The sequence below is a fragment of the Heptranchias perlo genome, chromosome 2 (genome assembly GCF_035084215.1).
Source record: "Heptranchias perlo isolate sHepPer1 chromosome 2, sHepPer1.hap1, whole genome shotgun sequence".
NCBI lineage: Eukaryota > Metazoa > Chordata > Chondrichthyes > Hexanchiformes > Hexanchidae > Heptranchias > Heptranchias perlo.
The window spans coordinates 24,533,425-24,559,873 of record NC_090326.1 but is presented as its reverse complement, the minus strand read 5'-3'; the positions used below and the strand labels follow the sequence as shown (position 1 = coordinate 24,559,873).

General features: G+C 44.1%; 1 protein-coding gene across 1 annotated transcript in view; it reads left to right on the top strand.

Annotated features, from left to right (window-relative positions):
• The window catches only part of osbpl10b (oxysterol binding protein-like 10b), a 215,459-nt gene that overhangs the window by 68,220 nt on the left and 120,790 nt on the right, over positions 1-26,449 (top strand). The window contains exon 4 of the mRNA XM_068001223.1: positions 14,958-15,152. Within this exon, the coding sequence (XP_067857324.1) occupies positions 14,958-15,152 (195 nt within the window). The remainder of the gene's footprint in view (positions 1-14,957; positions 15,153-26,449) is intronic.

Here is a 26,449-nt window from a genome sequence, read left to right as displayed (position 1 = left end):
AAGCCAATGTCTTTCAGTCAACCTTCCGCCAACTCCCCTCCCTCGTCACCAATTCCAACCCCTTTCCCGGCCATTGTGACAGGCTGAATTGAACTAATCGTAATCTTGGCGTCTTACTTGACCCCAAGCGAAGCTTTGAATCCCATCATTTTCTCAGACTACCTATTTCCACCACCCTAACGTTGCCTGCCTCAGCCCATCTGCTGCTGAATCCTTCATCCGTGCTTTTGTTACCTCCACAATCCAAAAATGTCAGCTCATCCAAAACTCTGCCTGTATCCTGTGCTGCTCATCCATCACCCCTGTGCTTGCTGACCTACATTGGCTCCCTGTTCCCCCAGTGCCTCCAATTTAAAATTCTCATTCTCTTGTTCAAATTCCTTCATGGGCCCGCCCCTCCATATTTCTAACCTTCGCCAGCCCTGTAACCCTGCAAGAACTTTGCATTTCTCCAACTCTGACCTCTTAGCACCCTATACTCCCTTCACCTACCTTTAGCGACCTTCAGCCATCTAGGCCCTTACATCTGGGGAATGCCCTCCCTAAACCCCTTTACATCCTCCTTTTGTAAAACACTCCTTAAAACCTACTTCTTTGACCACGCTTCTACTAGCCCCTCCTAATATCTCCTTTTGCTCGGTGTCAATTTTTGTCCGATTACGTGAATGAAGCACTTTGGGATGTTTTCCGATGTTAAAAGTGCTCTATAAATGCACGATGTTGCTTTTGCATTATAGTACAACAGTGGCAGCAGGCTAGAAGCAAGTTTGTTGTTGATTCCTTAGGCCAAGGCAAGGTAGATCACCTATTATCCAGACTGTGTTCCTCATTCGTTGAGCATAGTCTGATCACCACTTACAAACCTGATAATCTACCATCTATTACCATTGGCAGTGTCCAGAATTTCATGCATTGATCCTCTCCTACTCAGCTATAAATAAAGCCCTGTTCTGGTCACATTCTCTGTTCTTTTGACAAGGCAGTGTGAAGCCTACAATTGAAGTGCATGAGTAATAAAACATTAATGTGAGTATAAATGGCCTGGATTCACCAGGTCTGATAGGGAATTGAGGGGGGTGGGCGGGGCTGGGTAGGAATTTTGTATGTGCATACTGAATTACATTTGACAAAACAAGGAAGGCAATATTTGTAGAATAAAATACCTTTCTCACTTGATATCTATATATAAACAAGATTATACTACAGTTGGCCTGGAACTGGAGTGGACACTGACTACTTAAACCCACCTTAGAGTAACAATGCTTCAGAAAAACATCAAGACTGCTCTAAAATGTTGCTCCAAGGACAATATCTTTTTAAAAAAAAAACCTCTGCAGAGACCACCCCTGATGCCACAGAACACAATGGTTGCTTATATGTTAACAATTTGTAAATTTTAACTCAATCATGTAACTATGACAATTACTAAAAGAAAACATCTGATTTCTCTCCACCTAAAATGCAATTTCACCCTCCATATATTATGCATCAATAAAGGGGAGGGGTGAGCAGGAAGACAATGGGGTAATATATTACTGAAAGGACAATAGCCTCTTGTACGTTCTCTGCAGTCCACAGCACCTGGTTCTTGATTGCTATTTTGCTTTCTCAGGCCTGCTTTGAATATGCTGAGTCTGTCACACTGGGCGTTTAAGTGCCATACAAGGAATAACATTCAGATCCTGTTGTGCTGTTATTGTGAAGGTGAATTAGAGCTGTTCTATGAATAGATTTCTACCTGCAAAAAGAATAGAAATGTTTGGAAAAAATCTGAAATTCTTAACCACTTAATTCTGCACAGAACATTCCATTAATTTAGTGTGAATAGCATGCTCCATAGTTGAGTGTTGCAACATTTACAGTCTATGCAATATTATCCATATTGTTTTTTTGTCACTGTCAATGACCACAGAAGCTTATTGGCTTTTGGAGACTATGTATTTTTGCTGGATGAATGCTTTACAGCGCTCGGTTTCCAGAAGAAGTCTCTTATGAACCAAAACCTGCATCTACTGTAAATCACTTACTGCAGGATACATGGAATACCTATCTCGCGCTCTCGTTAGCATAGAAGATGGAAAAATAACACCAGGCCACTGCATGTAGACTAAAACTTTGTCCAGAATTATTAGCAGATAAAATAATACGCAGAAGCAGAAAGACTGGCAAGATTCAGTACAGTGCTTCAGTCAAAGCTTTTTATCACCCCTCCTAATATCTCCTTTGGTATTCATTTTTTTTCCCCCTTATGCCTCTGTGAAATGCCTTGGTACATTTTTCTACATTAAATGGTACTTCATAAATGCAAGCTGTTGCTGGTAATAAAAAATTAGGGATGATTCACTTTTTTCAGAAAGCTGCTTCTTACAGTATTATGGCAGGTAACAGTGCCTTTGCATGAAAGTCAGGTTTTTTTCTTTTTGTTGTTCATTGGCATAAGTTATAACACATGGAAGATGTGTGTTCTAAATGCTTAGAGTTCACTGGTGTTTACACCAGCACTGAAGATTAGCAGCCAGAATTTTGCTATTTATCCAATGGAGCTTCTTTGTAAAACAATTTCTTCTGAAGTAGACTACAATAGTCTGTACAACTAGGCAGACAAAGTGATTAATGCTGAATTCCTGATGCACAATAGCTTGCTTGTTTTGATACCTGATAATAATTGGAAATTATATTTTTATCTGCATCATTGATTTCTGAGCAAGTAGAACCCATTACTACAGTCTGTCTCCTAATTTGAATCTTGAGAGAAGAACCTCCATTTTGAATGCCAGCTATTTTTTTTTAAAAGTTGATCTCTTGTGGCATTTCACACATAATTAAGGCCAAGCAGAGATAGAGAGCCAGGGATAATTGAACCAGGCTGAAGAAGGAATATAATGTTAGAGGCCAGGGCAAACACCTGCAGTGGAGGCGTCCCCATTGAGAATCTGCACAGCAAGTGAGTCGTTCCACTCAAATCATATCTGCAGGAACCTCTGACAAAAACAACAAAAAACTGTCGAAACTAAAAGCAATGGGGGTCAAAGGAAAAATCTTCCAGTGACTGGAGTCGTATGGCTGTGGTTGTCGGATGCTATTCATTATAGACCCAGAACGTTGCCAGGTAATGACCAGCTCGAGCAGAAAAAAGCCCAGTCCTCTTCCCTTGACCTTCAATGGCAACAACAACTTCCATTCATATAGTGCCTTTAACGTAGGAAAATGTCCCAAGGTTCTACGTGGAAGCATAATCAGGCAAAAAAATGACAGAGCCAAAGAAGTATATATTAGGAAGGATGACTAAAAGCTTGGTCAAAGAGCTAGGTTTTAAAGAGAGTATTAGAGGAGGAAAGAGAGGTGGCGAGGCCAAGAGGTGTAAGGAGGGAATTCCAGAGCTTAGGGCCTAGAAGGTTGATGGCATGCCCGCCAAGTGGGGGGATATATTAGAGGTAATAGTCACAGGAATGCAGAATTCTCGTAGGGTTGTAGGGCTGGATAAGGTTACTTAGATAGGGATTGCGCTGCTTTGGAGGAGTGTGAAAATAACCTTAGTTGAATTACGCTCTTTCTCTTCCCCAAATCAGGAACTCAATGTGCTTCCAATTTGTAGGTATTCTATCTCTTCTCAGTGTGTGCTGCCATGTCACTAGAAGGTACAGCTTCTAATAGGACCTTAAGGTTCAACCTTTAAATGAATTCTAAAATATAGCAAATTGTTGATGCTTAAGTATTCTTTCATGTGAGCTGGATAGCAACAAAGTTGTGCATATAGTGTGGGTTCAGCTCACTGAGGACCATTAGTGCACCAGGTGAATCCTTATACTAAAACCTAAATACGCCTTTCTGTACTTTGGTTATTACCGACATTTTGTTAAAGCTGTGAATGCTTTTTTTGTAGCAAAGATAATTAATTTTCATGGCTTTGTGAATTTTTTTATTTGTTCATGGCATGTGGGCGTCGCTGGCGAGGCCAGCATTTATTGCCCATCCCTAATTGCCCTCGAGGGTGGTGGTGAGCCGCCACCTTGAACCGCTGCAGTCCGTGTGGTGAAGGTTCTCCCACAGTGCTGTTAGGAAGGGAGTTCCAGGATTTTGACCCAGCGACAATGAAGGAATGGCGATATATTTCCAAGTCGGGATGGTGTGTGACTTGGAGGGAACGTGCAGGTGGTGGTGTTCCCATGTGCCTGCTGCTCTTGTCCTTCTAGGTTGTAGAGGTCGTGGGTTTGGGAGAAAGAAGTCGAAGAAGCCTTGGCGAGTTGCTGCAGTGCATCCTGTGGATGGTACACACTGCAGCTACTGTGCGCTTGTGGTGAAGGGAGTGAATGTTTAGGGTGGTGGATGGGGTGCCAGTCAAGTGGGCTGCTTTGTCCTGGATGGTGTCGACCTTCTTGTGTTGTTGGAGCTGCACTCATCCAGGCAAGTGGAGGGTATTCCATCACACTCCCGACTTGTGCCGTGTAGATATTGGACAGGCTTTGGGGAGTCAGGAGGTGAGTCACTCGCCACAGAATACCCAGCCTCTGACCTGCTCTTGTAGCCACAGTATTTATATGGCTGGTCCAGTTAAGTTTCTGGTCAGTGGTGACCCCCCCCAGGATGTTGATGGGGGGGGTGGGGTAATTAGCCAGATTGGATTTGTCCTGCTTTTTGTGAACAGGACATACCTGGGCAATTTTCCACATTGTCGGGTAGATGCCAGTGTTGTAGCTGCACTGGAACAGTTTGGCTAGAGGCGCAGCTAGTTCTGGAGCACAAGTCTTCAGCACTACAGCCGGGATGTTGTCGGGGCCTATGGCCTTTGCTGTATCCAGTGCACTCAGCCGTTTCTTGATATCATGTGGAGTGAATAGAGTTGGCTGAAGACTGGCTTCTGTGATGGTGAGGATATCGGGAGGAGGCCGAGATGGATCATCCACTCGGCACTCCTGGCTGAAGATGGTTGCAAACGATTCAGCCTTGTCTTTTGCACTGACGTGCTGGACTCCGCCATCATTGAGGATGGGGATGTTTACAGAGCCTCCTCCTCCCGTTAGTTGCTTAATTGTCCACCACAATTCATGACTGGATGTGGCAGGACTGCAGAGCTTTGATCTGATCCGTTGGTTGTGGAATCGCTTAGCTCTGTCTATAGCATATGTTCCTTCTGCTGTTTAGCATGCACGTAGTCCTGAGTTGTAGCTTCACCAGGTTGGCACCTCATTTTTAGGTACGCCTGGTGCTGCTCCTGGCATGCTCTTCTACACTCCTCATTGAACCAGGGTTGATCCCCTGGCTTGTTGGTAGTGGTAGAGTGAGGAATATGCCGGGCCATGAGGTTACAGATTGTGCTGGAATACAATTCTGCTGCTGATGGCCCACAGCACCTCATGGATGCCCAGTTTTGAGCTGCTAGATCAGTTCTGAATCTATCCCATTTAGCACAGTGGTAGTGCCACACAACACGTTGGATGGTATCCTCATTGCGAAAACGGGACTTCGTCTCCACGAGGACTGTGTGGTGGTCACTCCTACCAATACTGTCATGGACAGATGCATTTGCGACAGGTAGAAGTCAAGTTTTTCCCTCATGTTGGTTTGCTCACCACCTGGTGCAGGCCCAGTCTAGCAGCTATGTCCTTTAGTGCTCGGTCAGTAGTGGTGCTACCAAGCCACTCTTGGTGATGGACATTGAAGTCCCCCACCCAGAGTACATTCTGTGCCCTTGCTCCCCTCAGTGCTTCCTCCAAGTGGTGCTCAACATGGAGGAGGACTGATTCATTAGCTGAGGGAGGGCGGTAGGTGGTAATCAGCAGGAGGTTTCCTTGCCCATGTTTGACCTGATGCCATGAGATTTCATGGGGTCCGGAGTAAATGTTGAGGACTCCCAGGGCCACTCCCTCCTGACTGTATATCACTGTACCGCCACCTGTGGTGGGTCTGTCCTGCCGGTGGGACAGGACATACCCAGGGATGGTGATGGAAGAGTCTGGGATGTTGGCTGAAAGGTATGATTCTGAGAGTATGGCTATGTCAGGCTGTTGCTTGACTGGTCTGTGGGACAGCTCTCCCAATTTTGGCACAAGTCCCCAGATGTTAGTGAGGAGGACTTTGCCGTTGTCGTGTCCGGTGCCTAGTGGTCCAATGCCGGCGGTCCGTCCGGTTATATTCTTGTTATGACATTTTTTAGCGAGATTTTGCAACTGATTAGCTTGCTAGGCCATTTCAGAGGGCAATTAAGAATCAACCACATTGCTGTGGGTCTGGAGTCACATATAGGCTAGACCGGGTAAGGACGGCAGGTTTCCTTCCCTAAAGGCCATTAGTGAACCAGATGGGTTTTTACGACAGTCCGGTAGTTTCATGGCCACCATTACTGATACTAGTATTTTAATTCCAGATTTTTATTTAATTAATTGAATTTAAATTCCCCAGCAGTCATGGTGGGATTTGATCTCATGACTCCGGACTATTAGTCCAGGCCTCTGGATTACTAATCCAGTAACATAACTACTGTGCTACCGTACTCCTATTCACAGCAGTTCTGATACTGAACACTGAAAGATTTTCATCTGAATGCATCCTTTTATCTGGGAATTTACAGTGGTTCTCAATCAAAATCCTTATTTATCTGTATCAATTTTTTTTTTCTATTTCTATTCTTGAAATATTGGCTTGAGCAGCAAAGTGGGCAATCAAGCGAATAAAAGAAATATTGTACAGTTACTTTTGTTTTTTGCACAGAATCATAGAATGTTTGCAGCACAGAAAGAGGCCATTCGGCCCATCGAGCCTGTGCCGGCTCGTATCAGTTTCAAGTTACATTTTTTAATTTGAGCAATTTATGTGGAGATTTATGCAGCAGGTACACAAGTAAAAGGTACTTTCAAAGAAATGTTTAATACAGTAATTTTTGCATAATAGAAGACTTTGAGAATGAAGTTGGTGATATGCATACTTAAAAGAAAATATTTTTTTAAGCTCATTTATCCTCCTAGTAGGTAAACTATGTATCTTAACAACAGTGAAAAACAGATTGAAGGAATGCACTGCTCCACATTTGGGAGCCACTGGAGCTTCCTTGTTCTGGGACCACATTAGACACACAACCCTGCTGTAGGTATTGTGAAATAAAACTACAACTCTGAGCTCCAAGCTGGACACAGTGATTATGTTGTGTAATGTAAGATACAGAGGTGTGCTCAGTTAAGTTCTTGCAGTGCATTCCAGTCAGGAACAGTCTTGTATGTTCAACATTAATCTTAGTTGCTGAAACGTTTTGGTAAAGTGAAAAATGTAATGACATCTTCCTGTTTAAGTCAAGTATTCTTCTAACATTATTTCAAGAACTTTGCACATAAAACATCAATGTAATGTAAGTGGTTAAGAAGATTTAGTAACTATACACCGCATAACTTGTCTTTTCTTGAAGACGGAGTACTGGTCGTGAAGGGGCTGTTAAGTTTTCAAAAGAATATCCATATCAATTTTGAGTCGATGGTGCAGAATTTAACTCTTGGGCAGTGTGTATCAGCCAAGAGGCTGGAACCATTTAGTGGCACAGGCCTCATTTAAATAGAACCAGCGAGTTGCGGGCACTAAACCAATGTCCTGATTCAGGCTGATGTGATATTGGTTGGCCTCTGGACTGCCCATCCAGCAGCATGTTAAGTCCTGGGGGGTGCAGGTGGTGGTGCTTGCAAGAGTGAGAGAGGGCAGAGCACTGTGGGATTCTTAAGCTAATGGAAAACAAGTCAAAGGATGAGCTTTCAAGAACAGTACATATAAAGCAATTTGAGGAGAGACTAAATGGCCATGAAAGTAGGTTTGGTGGCAGACTATATGATGCACGACCTTTTCCAGACCATGACATGGTTCAGCACCGTATTTAAGAGCAGAATTTCAGCTGTGTAATGCAGCAAACAAGATTGCTAGTGGAACATCCATGCTGTTAACCGTACTGGTAATGATGGATTAGGCCCAAGCTTTCAAAGCAATAGTTAACTTGAGAGTTGATAGCAGTTTCTGTACCTTTTTTAGAAAGTACAGATATAAGGGTAATAGTTGGAAGATTATGAACATATTTTCAAAGCAAAAAGCAGAATGGAGTAAGAGTTATTGAAGAGATGGCAAAGGAGGCACGCATCTTGACAATAATGAGAGGGATTCTATAAGAAGCAGAGTTCTAATTGGAATTCAGATAGCGGAAGTTCCGGCAGACCTGATGGAAATGGAACTTGATTTTGCCATGATAGAGCAGAATGGTAAAGAAGGAGCTTCTTTACAAAGATCATTTGAGATTAGAATTGGAGGAGGTAGCGAGCCAAAAAGGCCAACTATCTTTTTAGACGAGCTAGCAACTCTTCTATCAGGGCAGATGAGGGATGGAAAGAAAGATTCACAGAAGCTGAGACAGCTTTGGCAAAGCAGCAGGAGGAACGATTACTGGGAGACATTAAGATCAAAATTAACATTTCTTTTCAAAGTTACATTTAGCAGCTCGAATACTGATTTTATAGAGGTCACGCATAGAGATGAAATTGGCTTGCGATGGTTCAGACTGATCAAGATGCTATGTGCAATGGGCAGAATCTTAACTAGATACAGTAGAACAGCAGGCATGATTGAACTAAGGTACTGTAACAGATCTGACTTTAGGGAAGAATGAGGTATGAAACCTTCCATACTAACCATAACATCATAAATTACTTCACTAGAACTAGAAATAAAGGACAAAGTAAAAGCAGCAAAGAATTCTCAACATCCCAGTTGGCTAGCTTACTGCCAAACATGACACTACTGGTTTTCAGTGTGGTTTGTTGCAAGGTATTCTGCAAGGCACTGATATGTGACAGTGCTCAGAAGAACCTAGCAGTGAGGAAATAGATACAGTTCAAGAATTGATTGAGGAAGTGTTCCAGATTAAGTGAATTTCCACACCTGTCAAGGATGCGAGTTGGCTCACTTATGAGCTGGTTGAGGTTATTTAGGATAAGCCAGGGACTCAACATTAATGCTGGCCTGATCAGAACAGAAGTCATTGTTGATGCTGGAGTGAATGGTGATTTCAGCAGGAGACATTTAAGCCCCGATATTTAAGGAGAGACTGGGGATGGTCGTAGTGGGCCCGGAAATGCAGGTAACGTGGAGGTCCTACCAAATTTAATGGTAGGACCTCGTTTGAATATTTTCTCTGTTTCCCGGACGGCAGGCAGGCAGGCAGCCAGCCAGATTGAGAGGCTGACCGGTTGTTGGGCGGGAAGGCCGCAGCTGTGGAGTGGAGAGGAAGAAAGGAGAGATCCCGGATCGGGGGGTAAGAGGTTGGGGGGAGGCTTCGGGTTGGGATGGGGGGAGGGGTGGTCGGCGGATTGTGGGGAGGGAGACCGGTTGCAGTGGGTTAGCTTTTGAGGGGTCGGGAGGAAGCACGCCTGCTCCTCCTGGCCCACAAGCAGTGCTGGAAAGGCACTTGCGTATTGGATCCAGCCCGTCTCGCCTCCCTTCAGCTGCCGGATTTCCCGAGCCGTGGGAAATCTGGCCGGCAGTCATTAAATGTAAAAGTCTGTTTAAAATTTGAGGCACACAGCCTCGTTAACATATTTAAATAACTGACCCGCCTCGCAAGAGCAGGTTACTCGGGTGCTTTCGAGGCGGGTTGGTTTCAGATTCATTTTTAGCATTTTTATCTAACCATTCCCCCCCCCCCCACTCCACTCCACTGTCCCGCCCGTTGTGAGGGGGTTAAAATTCCTCCCCTCGAGCTGGTGGATTTACTTAGACAAATGGATGAAAGGTTTCAGATATCTCAAATAAGAGCAAAAGAGATAGTAGATAAATTCATTGAGGTGAGGGGTAGACCTGTCGGAGATTGTCAGGTGGCTAGAGAGTTAAGTTCACTTCAGCATATACATCAGATGGGATTTGGAACTGGAGAAAGGAAAATAAAAGGAGGAATAGTTTGAGTGAAATTTGGTTTCCAATGAGGAACAATCTTTGAAGTCTTGCACACACCCATCACCCTATCCACTTTAAGCTCCACTGGCTCCTTATGCCCCAGTGAATTGATTTCAAGATGTTTATCCTCATTATCAGGACAGTGGAATATCCTTGTGGAACTTTGCAGTGTCTATGAGGGAAGTGTCAGTGTTACTAATATATGCAATCCAAGAAGATCTAGCACATGTCTGCAGAAGATTCTGACTTTTTTCCTAGGAAAAAACTGGAAGGCCCCTAGTGTGACTCCCACTGTGATGTAGAATGCTTATTGTAAAAATAAATCACATCATGGGAAAGGTTATGGAAGCACTACAGCTTGAAGTTGCTCATTGCAACTGAAGACCCTAGCTTTAAATGCTACTCTGAAAAATTGGCCCCTCCTCTTCCTCATCTACATGCGGCCCTTTAATGACATCATTCAATGACATTTGGTCAGCTTCCACATGTATTCTGATAACACTCAGCCGTAACTCCTCACCACCACCTCTTACGATCCCTTTGCTACCTCTGTGCTGTCAGACGTTCAGTCTTGGATGTGCCTCAATTTCCTCCAGTTAAACATTGGGAAGACCAAAGCCACTGATTTCAGCCCCTGCCACAAACTCCGTATGCTTGGCATTGATACAATGGTTGGTGAGGGGAAATGGTATCTGGTTGAACCAGACTATTCGCAACCTCATAATCCTATTTGACCCGTAGCTGAGCTTTCGACTCCACATTCTCTCCGTCACAAAGACTATGTACTTCCACCTCCGTAACATCACAAGCCTCGAACCCTGCCTCGGTGAATCTGCTGTCGAAAGTCTCATGCCTTTGTCACTTACAGACTCGACTATTCTAATGCTTTCCTGACTGGCTTCCCATCCTCAATGCTCTGTAAATTTCAGCTTACCCAAAGCTCTGCTGCCTGTATCCTATCCCGCACCACGTCCTGCTCACTCATCACTCTTGTCCTTGCTGACCTATATTGGCTTCCCGTCTCCAATTTAAAATTCTTTGTGTTTAAATCCATTTATGGCCTCGGCCCTCCCCATTTCTGTAACCTCCTCCAGGCTTACTAGCTGCCCAGAATTCTACATTCCTCTGACTCGTGGCCTCGTGCATCCTCTATTGCCTTTGCTCCACCACTGTCCACCGTGCTTCAAGTCCCTAGGCTCTGGAATTTAAGTCTGCTACACCCAGTCCTCTTCAATCGTATCCTTCTGAGTCTGTTTCCCCAAAGTGAATAGCTCACTTACTCTATCCCTGTAACTAAAAGATCTAAGTTTAGGTATCATCTTTGTTGTTCTTCTCTGCAGCCTCTGTGGAGCCTCAATATTAATTCCCAGATCTCTGGACCAAAACTAGACATATTTTCTGATTCACAGAGCTTTGGTTGCTGGAACTCATATTTGGAAATCTTGTGCATAGTTTGTGGTTTTCCATTATTAATTTAACGGGTGGAAAATTTTGACCCCCAAGAACTGGTGGGTTGGGGGCGGGTGGACAGTAAAAATATTAGATTTGTAGAACGGGACCTAAACTTAGATCTTTTAGTTACAGGGATAGACTAAGTAAGCTATTCACTTTGGGGAAACATAGACTCAGAAGGATACGATTGAAGAGGACTGGGTGTAGCAGACTTAAATTCCAGAGCATGGGGCCTAGGGACTTGAGGCACGGTGGACAATGGTGGAGCAAGGGCAGTAGAGGATGCACGAGGCCACGAGTCAGAGGAACGTAGAATTCTGGGCAGCTAGTAAGCCTGGAGGAGGTTACAGAAATGGGGAGGGCCGAGGCCATAAATGGATTTAAACACAAAGAAGAGAATTTAAAATTGAAGACTGCACAATGCGCCCACTGGGTTTAAACCAGGTGTGTGTGCACCAGAAGTCCCGCCCCCGCTTAAAGCCATCTGGCCGATACTTAAAAGAGCAAAGTACATCATTGCGATAGTTGAGGAACTTAATTATTTGTGTATCACAAATTTAAAACAAATTTAACCTTGCCTGTTCAGGTTTCCCATCACTTCTGATTCACATTAAGTGAAAGCAGGTGGGAAGGACAGGATCCATGTTGTAAGTGCCTTTTATAGCACTGCCTGTGTGCCAGGAGGAGCAGGAGTGCTTCATCAAAGCCCATCAAGCTCACCTGGTGCGACAGGACCCCTGCGATCGCCTCCTCACCCCCACTTTTGGGCACCTGATCTTCTCGTAGGCCCACCTGATGTCGTCTGCCTACCCCCACCCCTCCGATTTCTTCCACCTCCCATGATCTTTCTCCCTCCTGTCCCCCTTTCCCGATTTGTGGCTCCTTTCCCCTCCGAAGGGCAGCTAGTCTGTCATTCTGGCTACCTAGAGCGTGGGACACCTGGAAGGACAAGTTGCGATCATAGATCGTGACGCACTCATTTGGATTCCCCAGGCGAATATCTACAGACGCGCAGGGTTCCCGGCTCCGAGCTAAAATCATGCCCCATGTGTGAGTTCCTGGGGGCGAGGCAGAGCGTACAGTCTGGAAAATTTACTCCGTCCCGTTTTGGTCCCCAGATCTTGTGATGCATATTCCATGATTAGATATTTGCTGCTGAATATTCTATGACCTGTCTTGGGTGATATGGGAAAGACTTTACTCAGTGGGATACAACTGTAAAATGGCATTTTTTTATTCGTTCATGGGATGTGGGCGTCTCTGGCGAGGCCGGCATTTATTGCCCATCCCTAATTGCCCTTGAGAAGGTGGTGGTGAGCCGCCGCCTTGAACCGCTGCAGTCCATCTGGTGACTGTTCTCCCACAGTGCTGTTAGGAAGGGAGTTCCAGGATTTTGACCCAGCGGCGATGAAGGAACGGCGATATATTTCCAAGCCGGGATGGTGTGTGACTTGGAGGGGAACGTGCAGGTGGTGTTGTTCCCATGTGCCTGCTGCCTTTGTCCTTCTAGGTGGTAGAGGTCGCAGGTTTGGGAGGAGCTGTTGAAGAAGCCTTGGCGAGTTGCTGCAGTGCATCCTGTGGATGGTACACCCTGCAGCCACTATGCGCCGGTGGTGAAGGGAGTATGTTTAGGGTGATGGATGGGGTGCCAATCAAGCGGGCTGCTTTGTCCTGGATGGTGTCGAGCTTCTTGAGTGTTGTTGGAGCTGCACTCATCCAGGCAAGTGGAGAGTATTCCATCACACTCCTGACTTGTGCCTTGTAGATGGTGGGAAGGCTTTGGGGAGTCAGGAGGTGAGTCACTCGCTGCAGAATACCCAGCCTCTGACCTGCTCTCGTAGCCACAGTATTTATATGGCTGGTCCAGTTAATTTTCTGGTCAATGGTGACCCCCAGGATGTTGATGGTGGGGGATTCGGCAATGGTAATGCCGTTGAATGTCAAGGGGAGGTGGTTAGACTCTCTCTTGTAGGAGATGGTCATTGCCTGGCACTTATCTGGTGCGAATGTTACTTGCCACTTATGAGCCCAAGCCTGGATGTTGTCCAGGTCTTGCTGCATGCGGGCTCGGACTGCTTCATTATTTGAGGGGTTGCGAATGGAACTGTACACTGTGCAGTCATCAGCGAACATCCCCATTTCTGACCTTATGATGGAGGGAAGGTCATTGATGAAGCAGCTGAAGATGGTTGGGCCTAGGACACTGCCCTGAGGAACTCCTGCAGCAATGTCCTGGGGCTGAGATGATTGGCCTCCAACAACCACTACCATCTTCCTTTGTGCTAGGTATGACTCCAGCCACTGGAGAGCTTTCCCCCTGATTCCCATTGACTTCAGTTTTACTAGGGCTCCTTGGTGCCACACTCGGTCCAATGCTGCCTTGATGTCAAGGGCAGTCACTCTCCCCTCACCTCTGGAATTCAGCTCTTTTGTTCATGTTTAGACCAAGGCTGTAATGAGGTCTGGAGCCGAGTGGTCCTGGCAGAACCGAAACTGAGCATCGGTGTGTAAGTGCTGCTTAATAGCACTGTCAACGATACCTTCCATCACTTTGCTGATGATTGAGAGTAGACTGATGGGGGAGTGATTGGCCGGATTGGATTTGTCCTGCTTTTTGTGGATAGGACATACCTGGGAAATTTTCCACATTGTTGTGTAGATGCCACTGTTGTAGTTGTACTGGAACCGCTTGGCTAGAGACGCAGCTAGTTCTGGAGCGCAAGTCTTCGGCACTTCAGCTGGGATGTTGTCAGGGCCCATAGCCTTTGCTGTATCCCGTGCACTCAGCCGTTTCTTGATATCACGTGGAGTGAATCGAATTGGCTGAGTGCACCGGATGCAGCAAAGGCTATGGGCTTCTGTGATGGTAGGGATATCGGGAGGAGGCCGAGGCTGTTGTTTAAAGGGTGAGAAAAAGAAATTATTTTTCCCCTCTGCAGGATTCCACTCGTGTGTTGGGGGTGGAAAGAGAAGTGAAAATAATTCTCTAAGACGAAACTGTGCAAGTCAAAATGACAGGAGTTCTGTGCACTGTAGGTGATAAGTGCATGGGTTATTCTTGTGATAAATCTGCTATCAGAAATGTGCCAAGCAGGTGTGTTTTTACCCTCCCCCCCCCCCCCCCCCCCCCCCTCCCCCCAGGGAGGAGGTAAAGAAAATTGTAGATGATTCATCTTAAATTATCCTTGCTCAGCTCTTAGCTGGTTCTAAAGCAGCATTGAAAGAAGTTTGGGCAGAGGTTACAGCTTCTGGTGAGGGAATGGTTTATGGAATGGTGGAACCTCGTGATGGGTGAAACTTAAGATGGGTAGAAAGAAGAATTTAACGGGAATATCCAGCTTTCTTGTACCTGTCAATGTAAAATTCTATATCCGCTTTCAAGAGTGCTGCCACAATATAGGCAGCATTTTGGCACAGTTTTGGAGCAACTATCTATGGCACTATAGAGTTGAGGGAAGTGGGTGTAGTCTTGTGATTTCACCAAATATAGTAGTAATTTGGCTGGTAATCTTGGGTATGATTTGATGAAATCAAATTAGCTCTGCACTGAAGAAGTGATTTATGCTTACAAAGTTCTCTATTTGTTTTAGACTACTCCTTCTTCAGCGAGGGCTAGAAGTTTATCTTTACTTCCTCCTGGAGCATCAAACTCAGCACTACCTGGTAGCCAGAAGCACCTGACACATAGCGGGCCAGGAATTGTCACCATTACCCATCACAAGTCTCCCGCAACTGCCCGACGTGCCAAGAATCAGTGTCCAGGGCGTCTTCTAGAAGTCAAAGAAGTAAGTTTGGAAACTAGCATAGAATAATGATGTTTGGGGTTGTGAGCATTCCATTCAGGTGGAATAGCTTTGCATTTTATAACAGATTTTCAGTGTCCTTGCCCACAGCCAATTGCCTGATGCACTGTGAGTGCAGAATGAAAACCATTGCCAACCTGCCTGTGATTTTCCAATCTCTATTCACAGTAGGCCAGGTACCTAGCTGGAGGCAAGGACTTGGAAAATCTACCGTTTATATGTAAAATTTTAGATATTGTTGGGCTGAGTGACTTCAGAATGTACTTGTACTTGCCTGTGCTTATCTCTTGTAGAAGTGAATGGTTTAAACTGATACATTAAAAATTCTGATCATATATTTTCCCTATGATTTAAGGAAAATACAACCCATCAGTTCCCGCTGATAGGCAATTGGTGTCAAATTAGGGACAGTTTTGTGCTACCGGCAGTTATCGTTTGGGGAAAAGGAATTTTGAATTGTTGCTTAACGGTACAGTTTGACCACATAGTTTAGCAGACTCAATTGAAACTGGGTGTGAGCAAATATAGCAGTTTGTGAAAGAATGTACATCTTCCCATACAAGACACCAAGTTGCTCAAGTCCAGAAAACCTATGCACAGGATGACAAAGACGAGGCTTAGGGAGCCCTGGGTGTGTGTAGAGGCGCTGCTGGAGTTTAACCAGCTAAAACTGTGCCATCAACACGAGCATTGATAAGTTTACCTGCTACTTGACCAGGCAAAATCATCCTGTTAGGGCATTGGCTTGCATTGTTCTGAGCCAAATGGAAAGAATTGCAGTTTCCATTGACAGGTCTACCCTTCCAGGTTCCATCATGAGCCAGCCAGGCTGATTTGCATGGTTGGTTTTGCACCATTTCACAACTCTCCCTTTTCACAAGGACATCCTTTTGAAATTAAGATTTGAGTTATCTATCAATTGTTCCTATTTACATGTATAAATCTTGGTCATCAATTGCCAGCTCAGGTTATCTCCCTATAAGGGAAGTGAAAATGTGATAATAGGGGTAATTTTATGACTCTCTGCCAGCAATGGTGAGCCTTTCCCATCAGCACTACAAACCAGAAATTTGGGAATACACTGCCTATGATTTTAAAATGAATGTCCAAATTCCAGTTTTGTGCTGCCAGTGGGCAAAGCTCCCTCCAGCAGGGCAGACTTTCAAAATTAACCCCATTGCCTTTAGGTTGGGCCAATGTTATGTGCTCCCTGGCAACTGGCTACAGGCAGCATCACTGAGGCATCCCATATGACTCAATGGCTAAAGCCACATTTGTTGTAACACTGAACCATACAGACTAATTTTAATCCCTGGTGTGCACTGGATTAACCAAACTCGGCAGTGGTAGTGGAGAGATAGTGTTTTCCGTCTCCAGAGACAGCTACTGGAATTCTGGGGGGCCGCTGCTTATGAGACCATCGTCCAACGCTGCAGTGACAATAGACCAGTTTCATAACTACAACTGTGCATGTCACAGTTACTCATTTTTCAAAAACTGTGATCAAATTAAATGAAAGCACAAGCAGCTAATCCAAATAGGCAGAGAGTGGTAAATGAACACAGCTGAATATAATTAGATGATAAATAGGTAAGTTCTGCAAATTAAGACGACATTTATTTTAATCCACGCGCAGTAATTGGAACTGTGTGGCTTATTGCCCTGTTATTTCAGTGCTACGTGAGAGAACGCAGAGCGGTCTCAAATTTGAAATACAACTTTAGGTATAGATTAAAATAGACAAGAATACTTAGATTAGAACAGAACAATGAATAAAATGTCGACTGAGTGAAATTGGAAAGATCAGAAGTAGGCACAACAGAAAATACAGTGTATGAAACATGCATATATGATTTTTAAAAACACACCAGCACATACTGCTCTTTTCAACCCAGGTGCAAATGTTCAAAATCCTAAAGCCTGTCAGTGCTTCAATAAGACACATCCTAAGGATTGTTTTCAGATCCCTCCATGGCCTCACCCCTCCTTATCTCTGTAACCTTCTCCAGCCCTACAACCCTCAGAGATCTCTGCATTCCTCCAATTCTTGCCTCTTGCACGTCCCTGATTTTAGTCGCTCCACTACTGGCAGCTGCGCCTTCAGCTGCCTAGGCCCTAAGCTCTGGAATTCCCTCCCTAAACCTCTCTGCCTCTCTACCCCCTCTCTTCCGTTAAGACTCTCCTTAAAACCTACCTCTTGCACCTATCCTAAAATCTCCTTATGTGGCTCGGTGACAAATTTTGTTTGATAATCGCTCCTGTGAAGCGCCTTAGGACGTTTTACTATGTCAAAGGCACTATATATATGCAAGTTGTTGTGAATAAAATCAGTTTCTGAATAAAAACAATGATAGCAAACCAACAGAAAGTTACAGCAAAAAGTGACTGTGAACAAAAGAGAATATCAGACGGTACTTTCTGTACTACTTGGGCCTAGCAAATCATGAACAGAAAGTCGCAAATTATCTCCAACGTGAAAAATTACAACCCTAATTAAGACACAGATGTTTCTAATTCTGTAATTGCTCGTGGAACATTCAGTATATTTAAAAAAACAAGTTTCTGCCAATTTACTTACAATACAAGCAATAAAAAATACAAAATGCTACCAACTCTGAATTCTTGGTGGGTTGGGTGGGGGGGTCTGGGCAGAAGATATGTTAGCATATCAGCGATTAAAAGGAGAGAGCGCGGAGCACGGGTTTGGCGATAAAAGGAGTGAGAGGCGAGAGAGTGCAAAGCGCAGGATCGGTGATAAAAGGAGGAGCGAGAGAGGAGAAAAAACACCTAGCGAAATCAGCACAAGGGAAGGAGCTGATTGAGTGAGTAGTTGGTGAGTTTTTTTAAGTCTAAGTTTATTTTTGGTAAGTTTAGTTAATAATATAACAGGCATGGCAGGGCACCTCAATCCCGTTGAATGCACATCCTGTGCCATGTGGGAACTCCAAGACCCTTCCCGTGTTCTGGACAACCACAGGTGCAGGAAGTGTCGTCAGCTGGAGGAGTTCGAGCTCTGGATTTCGGAGCTTGAGCAACAGCTGGCATCACTGCAGTGCATCTACGAGGCTGAGAGCAACGTGGATAGCACGTTTCAGGAGATGGTCACCCCAGTGCTTGAGTGCAGGCAGAGGGAATGGGTGACCGCCAGTCAGACAAGGAGGAGCAGGCAGGTAGTGCAGGGCTCCCCTGAGGACATCTTACCCTCTAACCAGTATGTAGTTCTGAAGACTGGTGAGGGACAGGAGAGCAATAGTGATAGGGGATTCTGTAATTAGGGGAACAGACAGGCGTTTCTGCAGCCGCAGACGTGATTTCAAAATGGTATGTTACTTCCCTGGTGCCAGGATCAAGGATGTCACTGAGCGGCTGCAGAACATTCTGGAGGGGGAGGGTGAACAGTCAAGCCAGAGGTCGAAGTCCATATCTGTACTAACGACATAGGTAGAAAGAGGGATGAGGTCCTGCAGGCAGATTTTAAGGAGTTAGGAAAGAGATTAAGAAGCAGAACCTCAAAGGTAGTAATCTCCAGATTACTCCCGGTGCCACGTGCTAGTGAGTATAGAAATAGAGGTTAGAGCAGATGAATGTGTGGCTGGAGAGTTGGTGCAGGAGAGAGGGCTTTAGATTCCTGGAGGGTTTTAGATTCATTGGAACCAGTTCTGGGGGAGGGAGGACCTGTACAAGCCGGACGGGTTGCACCTCAACGGAGCTGGGACCAATGTCCTTGTGGGGAGGTTCACTAGTGCTGTGGTGGGAGGGTGGGGGGTAGCGTTTAAACTAATTTAGCAGGGGTTTGGGCACCAGGCTGTAGTATTGGAAAGAAGAAACAAGGTGCACAAATGATTGGGGAGACAGATAGCACTAGAGCAAGAAATAGTACGGTGGTAGATGGGACCAGACTAAAAGAGTACAAGAAAGTCTAAGATAGGTTTACAATGCATGTATGTAAATGTACAAAGCGTGTTAAACAAGTTTGGAGAGCTGCAGGCACATTTAGCCACATGGGAATATGATGATGTGATAACTGAGACCTGGCTCAAAAAAGGGTGGGATTGGATATTAAATATTCCTGGAAACAAGGTGTTACATAAGTACATAAGAACATAAGAAATAGGAGCAGGAGTAGGCCAATCGGCCCCTCGAGCCTGCTCCGCCATTCATTAAGATCATGGCTGATCTGATCCTAACCTCAAATCTAAATTCATGTCCAATTTCCTGCCCGCTCCCCGTAACCCCTATTTCCCTTTACTTCTAGGAAACTGTCTATTTCTGTTTTAAATTTATTTAATGATGTAGCTTCACAGCTTCCTGGGGCAGCAAATTCCACAGACCTACTACCCTCTGAGTGAAGAAGTTTCTCCTCATCTCAGTTTTGAAAGAGCAGCCCCTTATTCTAAGATTATGCCCCCTAGTTCTAGGTTCACCCATCCTTGGGAACATCCTTACTGCATCTACCCGATCAAGCCCCTTCACAATCTTATATGTTTCAATAAGATCGCCTCTCATTCTTCTGAACTCCAATGAGTAGAGTCCCAATCTACTCAACCCCCTCATCCCTGGGATTAACCGAGTGAACCTTCTTTGTACTGCCTCGAGAGCAAGTATGTCTTTTCTTAAGTATGGACACCAAAACTGTATGCAGTATTCCAGGTGCGGTCTCACCAATACCTTATATAACTGCAGCAATACCTCCGTTTTTATATTCTATCCCCCGAGCAATAAATGCCAACATTCCGTTGGTCTTCTTGATCACCTGCTGCACCTGCAAACTAACTTTTTGATTTTCTTGCACTAGGACCCCCAGATCCCTTTGTACTGCAGTACTTTCCAGTTTCTCGCCATTAAGATAATAACTTGCTCTCTGATTTTTCCTGCCAAAGTGCAGTATTGTATTGCATCTGCCAAATCTCCGCCCACTCACCCAGCCTGTCTATATCCCCCTGTAGGTTTTTTATGTCCTCACTCTCCACTTTCCCTCCCATCTTTGTATCATCTGCAAACTTTGATACGTTACACTCGGTCCCCTCCTCCAAATCGTTAATATAGATTGTAAAGAGTTGGGGACCCAGCACCGACCCCTGCGGAACACCACTGGCTACAGGATGCCAGTCAGAGAATGAACCATTTATCCCAACTCTCTGCTTCCTGTTAGATAACCAATCCTCCACCCATGCCAGAATATTACCCCCAATCCAGTGATTCTTTATCTTAAGCAATAATCTTTTATGTGGCACCTTGTTGAATGCCTTCTGGAAGTCTAAATACACTATGTCCACTGGTTCCCCTTTATCCACCCTGTACGTTATGTCCTCAAAGAACTCGAGCAAATTTGACAGACATGACTTCCCCTTCGTAAAGCCATGCTGACTTTGTCCTATTAAATTATGTTTATCCAAATGTTCTGCTACTGTCTCCTTAATAATAGACTCCAAAATTTTACCCACCACAGATGTTAGGCTAACTGGTCTATAATTTCCAGCCTTCTGCCTACTACCCTTTTTAAATAAGGGTGTTACATTAGCACATGCTCAGGAAAGATAGGGAAGAGAAGAAAGGAAGGGGCTGGCAGTATTGATTAAGGAGAATATTGAGTGATGGAGAGAGAGGATGTCCTGGAGGGGTCAAGGACAGAATCTATTTGGTTAGAGTTAAGAAACAATATAGGTGCCATTACACTATGTATATTCTATAGGTCGCCAAGTGGGAAGGAAGTTACAGCGAGGTGCAAAAGCTATAGAGTAGTAATAACGGGGGACTTCAACTATCCTAATGTGGACTGGGATAGTAGTAATGTAAGGGGCAAAGAGGGGGAGGAATTTCTGCAGTGTGTTCAGGAGAACTTTCTTGACCAGTATGTTTCCGGCCCAATGAGGAAGGAAGCATTGCTGGACTTGGCTCTGGGGAATGAGGTGGGCCAAGTGGAGCAGGTGTCAGTGGGCCAACATTTAGGGAACAGCGATCATCGTACCATAAGGTTTAGAATAGCTATGGAAAAGGACATGGACCACACTAAAGTAAAAATACTCAATTGGAGGGCGGCCAATTTCAGTGGATTGAGAACTGATCTGGCCCGGATAAATTGTAATCAAAGATTGGTAGGCAAAACTGTAATTGAACAAAGGTCGGCCTTTAAAGAGGAGATGGTTCAGGTACAGTCTAGATACATTCCCACGAGGGAGAAGGAAAGGGCAACTAAAGCCAGAGCACCCTGGATGTCAAAAGAGATAGTGAGTAAGATGAAGCAGCAAAAAGGGGCATATGACAGATGTCCAGTTGATAACACAAGTGAGAACCAGGCTGAATATAGAAAGTTCAGAGGGGAAGTGAAAAAAGAAATGCAGGACAAAGAGAGTATGAGAATAGACTGGCAAACATAAAAAGGGAATCCAAAAGTCTTCTATAGGCATATAAACAGGTAGTAAGAGGAGGGGTAGTGCCTATCTGGGACCAAAAAGGAGATCTACTCATGAAGCCAGAGGGCATGGCTGAGGTACTAAATGAGTACTTTGCATCTATCTTTACCAAGGAAGAAGATGCTGCCAGAGTCTTAGTAAAGGAAGATGTAGATGAGATACTGGATGGGCTAAAAATTGATAAAGGAGCTACTGGAAAGGCTAGCTGTACTTAAAGTAGGTAAGTCACCTGGTCTGGATGGGATGCATCCTAGGTTGCTGAGGGAAGTAAGGGTGGAAATTGCAGAGGTGCTGGCCATAATCTTCCAACCCTCCTTAGATTATGGGGGTAGTGCCAGAGGACTGGAGAATTGCAAATGTTATACCCTTGTTCAAAAAAGGATGTAAGGATAAACCCAGCAACTAATGACCAGTCAGTTTAACCTCTGTGGTAGGGAAACTTTTAGAAATGATAATCCAGGACAGAATTAGCAGTCACTTGGACAAGTGTGGATTGATTCGAGAAAGCCAGTACGGATTTGTTAAAGGCAAATCATGTTTAACTAACTTGATAAGAGTTTTTTGATGAGGGAACAGAGAGAGTAGATGAGGGCAATGCAGTTGATGTGTATATGAACTTTCAAAAAGTGTTTGATGAAGTGCCACATAATAGGCTTGTCATCAAGATTGAAGCCCATCTTATAAAGGGGACAGTAGCAACATAGATACAAAATTGGCTAAGTAACAGGAATCAGGGAGTAGTGGTGAATGGTTGTTCTTCAGACTTATGGGAGGTGTATGGTGTTCCCCAAGGTTCTGTGCTAGGACCACTGCTTTTCTTGACATATTAATGACTTGGACATGGGTGTACAGGGCACAATTTCCAAATTTGCAGATGACACAAAACTTGGAAATGTAGTGAACAGTGAGGAGGATAGTGATAGACCTCACAGGATAATAGACAGGCTGGTGAAATTTAACGCAGAAAAATGCGAAGTGATGCATTTCAGTAGGAAGAAAGAGAAGAGGCAATATAAACTAAAGGACACAATTCTAAAAGGGGTGCAGGAACAGAGATATTGGGGTATATTTGCACAAATTGTTGAAAGTGGCAGGGCAGGTTGAGAAAGCGGTTTTAAAAAGCATTTATAAGAGTACAAAAATACATAGAGTAGAAAAGTAAGGAAGTCATGATGAACCTTCATAAAGCACTGGTTCAACCACAACTGGAGTATTGTGTCCAGTTCTAGGGACCGCACTTTAGGAAAGATGTGAAGGCCTTAGAGAGTGCAGAAGAGATTTACTAGAATGATTGCAGGGATGAGGGAGGGACTTTAGTTATATGGATAGACTGGCGAAGCTGGGGTTGTTCTCCTTGGAACCGAGAAGGTTGAAAGAAGATTTGATGGAGGCATTTAAAATCATGAAGGGTCTAGACAGAGTCGATAGAGAAACCGTTCCCATTGGCGGAAGGGTCAAGCACTATAGGACATAGATTTAAGGTGATTGGTTCTTTTGTCAAAGGTGATATGAGGGCAAAACTTTTTTATGCAGCGAGTAGTTAGGAATTGGAATGCACTGCCAGGGTGGGTAGTGGAGGCAGATTGAATTGTGGCTTTCAAAAGGGAGCTGGATAAGTACTTGAAAGGAAAAAAAGTTTGCAGGGCTACGTGGGGGAGTGGGACGAGCTGGATTGCTCTTGCGTATAGCCTGCACGGACTCGATGGGCCGAATGGCATCCTTCCGTGCTGTAACTGTTCTATGATTCTATGATTCCAAAACATAAAAATAAAGGTACTGTAATTTGTTGTTCACTGAGAAACATCCATTTTCCTAATTATGGAAAGAAAGATGCATACAATTTTAAAATTTGTTCCCTTTCACACTCAAGCATACTGGGAACAACTATTCCTCATGTTACGATTGGGCTACAGTGCATTCTGAATCTGAGAATTTTTTACCTTGCTTAGGAATGGAGTAAGCTTATCTCGAGTTTGCAAGGTTTGTATTGCACTTAAATTAGTGATACAAATTTACATGTTCCATTGTGTCATTTAGGCTCAATATATAACCTCCGAGTCATAGGTTGTGTGTTTAATCCCACTCCAGGACTTGAGCACTGAGGGAGTGCTGCACTGTCAGATACTGTCATTGATGAGATGTTGAACCATGTGGCCAGCCAGATATAAAGATCCCAAGACACAATTTGAACACGAACAGGGAGTTCTCCTGATGTCCTGGCCAGCATTACTCCCTCAACCATTACCACACAAAAAAAAACAATAGACAAGCTGTCATTCATCTCATTTTCTGTCTATGGGACTTTGCTATGTTTGCCTACACAATAGTGATTACAAGTCAAATGTAATTCATTGGCTGTGAAGTGGATATGATAAGGAGCTACAAGAACTAGGAGCAGGCATAGGCCATACGGCCCCTCGAGTCTGCTCCGCCATTCACTAAGATCATGGCTGATCTTCTACCTCAACTCCACTTTCTCACCCTATCCCCATATTCCTTGATTCCCTTATTGTCCAAAAATCTATCGATCTCAGCCTTGAATATACTCAACGATTGAGCATCCACAGCCCTCTGAGGTGGAGAGTTCCAAAGATTCACAACCTTCTGAGTGAAGAAATTTTTCCTCATCTCTGTCCTAAATCTTGACCCTTTATCTTGAGACTATGACCCCTAGTTCCAGACTTTCCAGCCAGAGAAAACAGCCTCTCAGTATCTACCCTGTGAAGCCCTCTAAGAATTTTATACGTTTCAATGAGATCACCTCATATTCTTCTAAACTCCAGAGAGTATAGGCTCAATCTCTCCTCATGGGATAATCCTCTCATCCCAGAAATCAATCTGGTGAACCTTCGTTGCACCCCTTAAAGACAAGTATATCCTTCCTTAGGTAAGGAGACCAAAACTGTACACAGTACTCCAGGTATGGCCTCACCAGAGCCCTATATAATTGCAGCAAGACTTCCTTGCTCTCATACTCCAACCCCCTTGCAGTAAAGGCTAATGTACCATTTGCCCTCCTGGTTGCTTGCTGTGCCTACATGTTAACTTTCTGTGATTTGTATATAAGGACACCCAAATCCCTCTGACTACCAACGTTTCTTAGTCTTTCACCTCTTAAAAACTATTCTGCTTTCTATTCTTCCTACGAAAGTGGATAATTTCACATTTCGCCACATTATACTCCATCTACCACCTTCTCGCACACTCACTTAACCTGCCTGTATCCCTTTGCAGCCTCTTTGCATCCTCCTCACAGCTTACTTTCCTACTTAGCTTTGTATCATCAGCAAATGTGGATATATTCCACTCGGTCCCTTCATCTAAGTCATTGATATAGATTATAAACAGCTGAGGCCCAAGCACTGATCCTTGCGGCACCCGACCAGTTACAACCTGCCAACCTGAAAATGACCCATTATTCCTACTCTCTGTTTTCTGTCCATTAACCAATCCTCAATCCATGCTAATGTATTACCCCCAATCCCATGCGCCCTAGTCTTGTGTAACAACCTCGTGTGGCACCTTGTCGAATGCCTTTTTGAAGATCCAAATATACTACATCCACTGGTTCCCCCTTATCTACCCTGCTAGTTACATCCTCAAAAAACTCTTAATAGATTTGTCAAACACGATTTCACTTTCATTAAACCGTGTTGCCTCTGCCTAATCATATTATGATTTTCGAAGTGCCCTGTAACTATGTCCTTAATAATAGAATCTAGCATTTTCCCTACTACTGTTGTCAGGCTAACTGGCCTATAGTTCCCTATTTTCTCCCTCCTTTCTTCAATAGCAGGGTTAACATTTGCTACCTCCCAATCCATGGGGACCGTTCTAGAATCTAGGGAATTCTGGAAGATCAAAACCAGTGCATCCACTATCTCTGCAGCCACCTCTTAAAATCCTAGGATGTTGGCCATCAGATCAAGGGGATTTGATAGCTTTTCGTCCCATTAATTTCTCCAGTACTTTTTCTTTGCTAATCTTAATTACTTTAAATTCTTCGCTCTCATTAGACCCTTGGATCCCCACTATTTCCAGTATGTTTTTTGTGTCTTCTACTGTGAAGACAGATACAAAATATTTGTTTAACGTCGCTGCCATTCCCTTATTCCCCATTATGATTTCTCCTGTCTCTGCCTCTAAGGCAGGGACCCAGTTTACTTTCGCTAATCTCTTCCTTTTTACATACTTGTAGAAGCTTTTACAATCTGTTTTTATATTTCTTGCTGGTTTACTCTCATTCAATTTTTTCCCTCTATCAATTTCTTGGTCATCCTTTGCTGGTTTCTAAAACCCTCCCAATCCTCAGGCTTACTACTCTTTTTGGCAACAGTGTAAGCCTCTTTTAATCCAATACTATCCTTAACTTCTCTAGTTAGCCATGTTTGGATCACTTTTCCCATTGAGTTTTTATTTCTCGAGAATGTATATTCGTTGTGAATTATGAATTATTTCTTTAAATGTCCGCCATTGCTCATCTTTCGTCATATCTTTTAATCTAATTTCCCAATCTATCGTAGCCAACTCACCCCTCATTTATGTAATTGGCTTCATTTAAATTTGAGACCCTAGTTTCGGACTTAACTACATCACTCTCAAACTCAATGAATTTTTATCATGTTAAGAATCCTGGGGGGCAGAGTGATCATAACTACAAGATTACTAATTAACCCTGTCTCAATGCACAATACTAGATCTAAAATAGCCTGTTCCCGAGTTGGTTCCTCGACACATTGTTCTAGAAAACAGTCTCGAATGCATTTCATGAACTCGTCCTCCAAACTACTTTTGCCAACTTGGTTTGCCCAGTTTATATGAAGATTACAGTCCCCCATGATGATTGCGTTACACGCTCCTCTAATT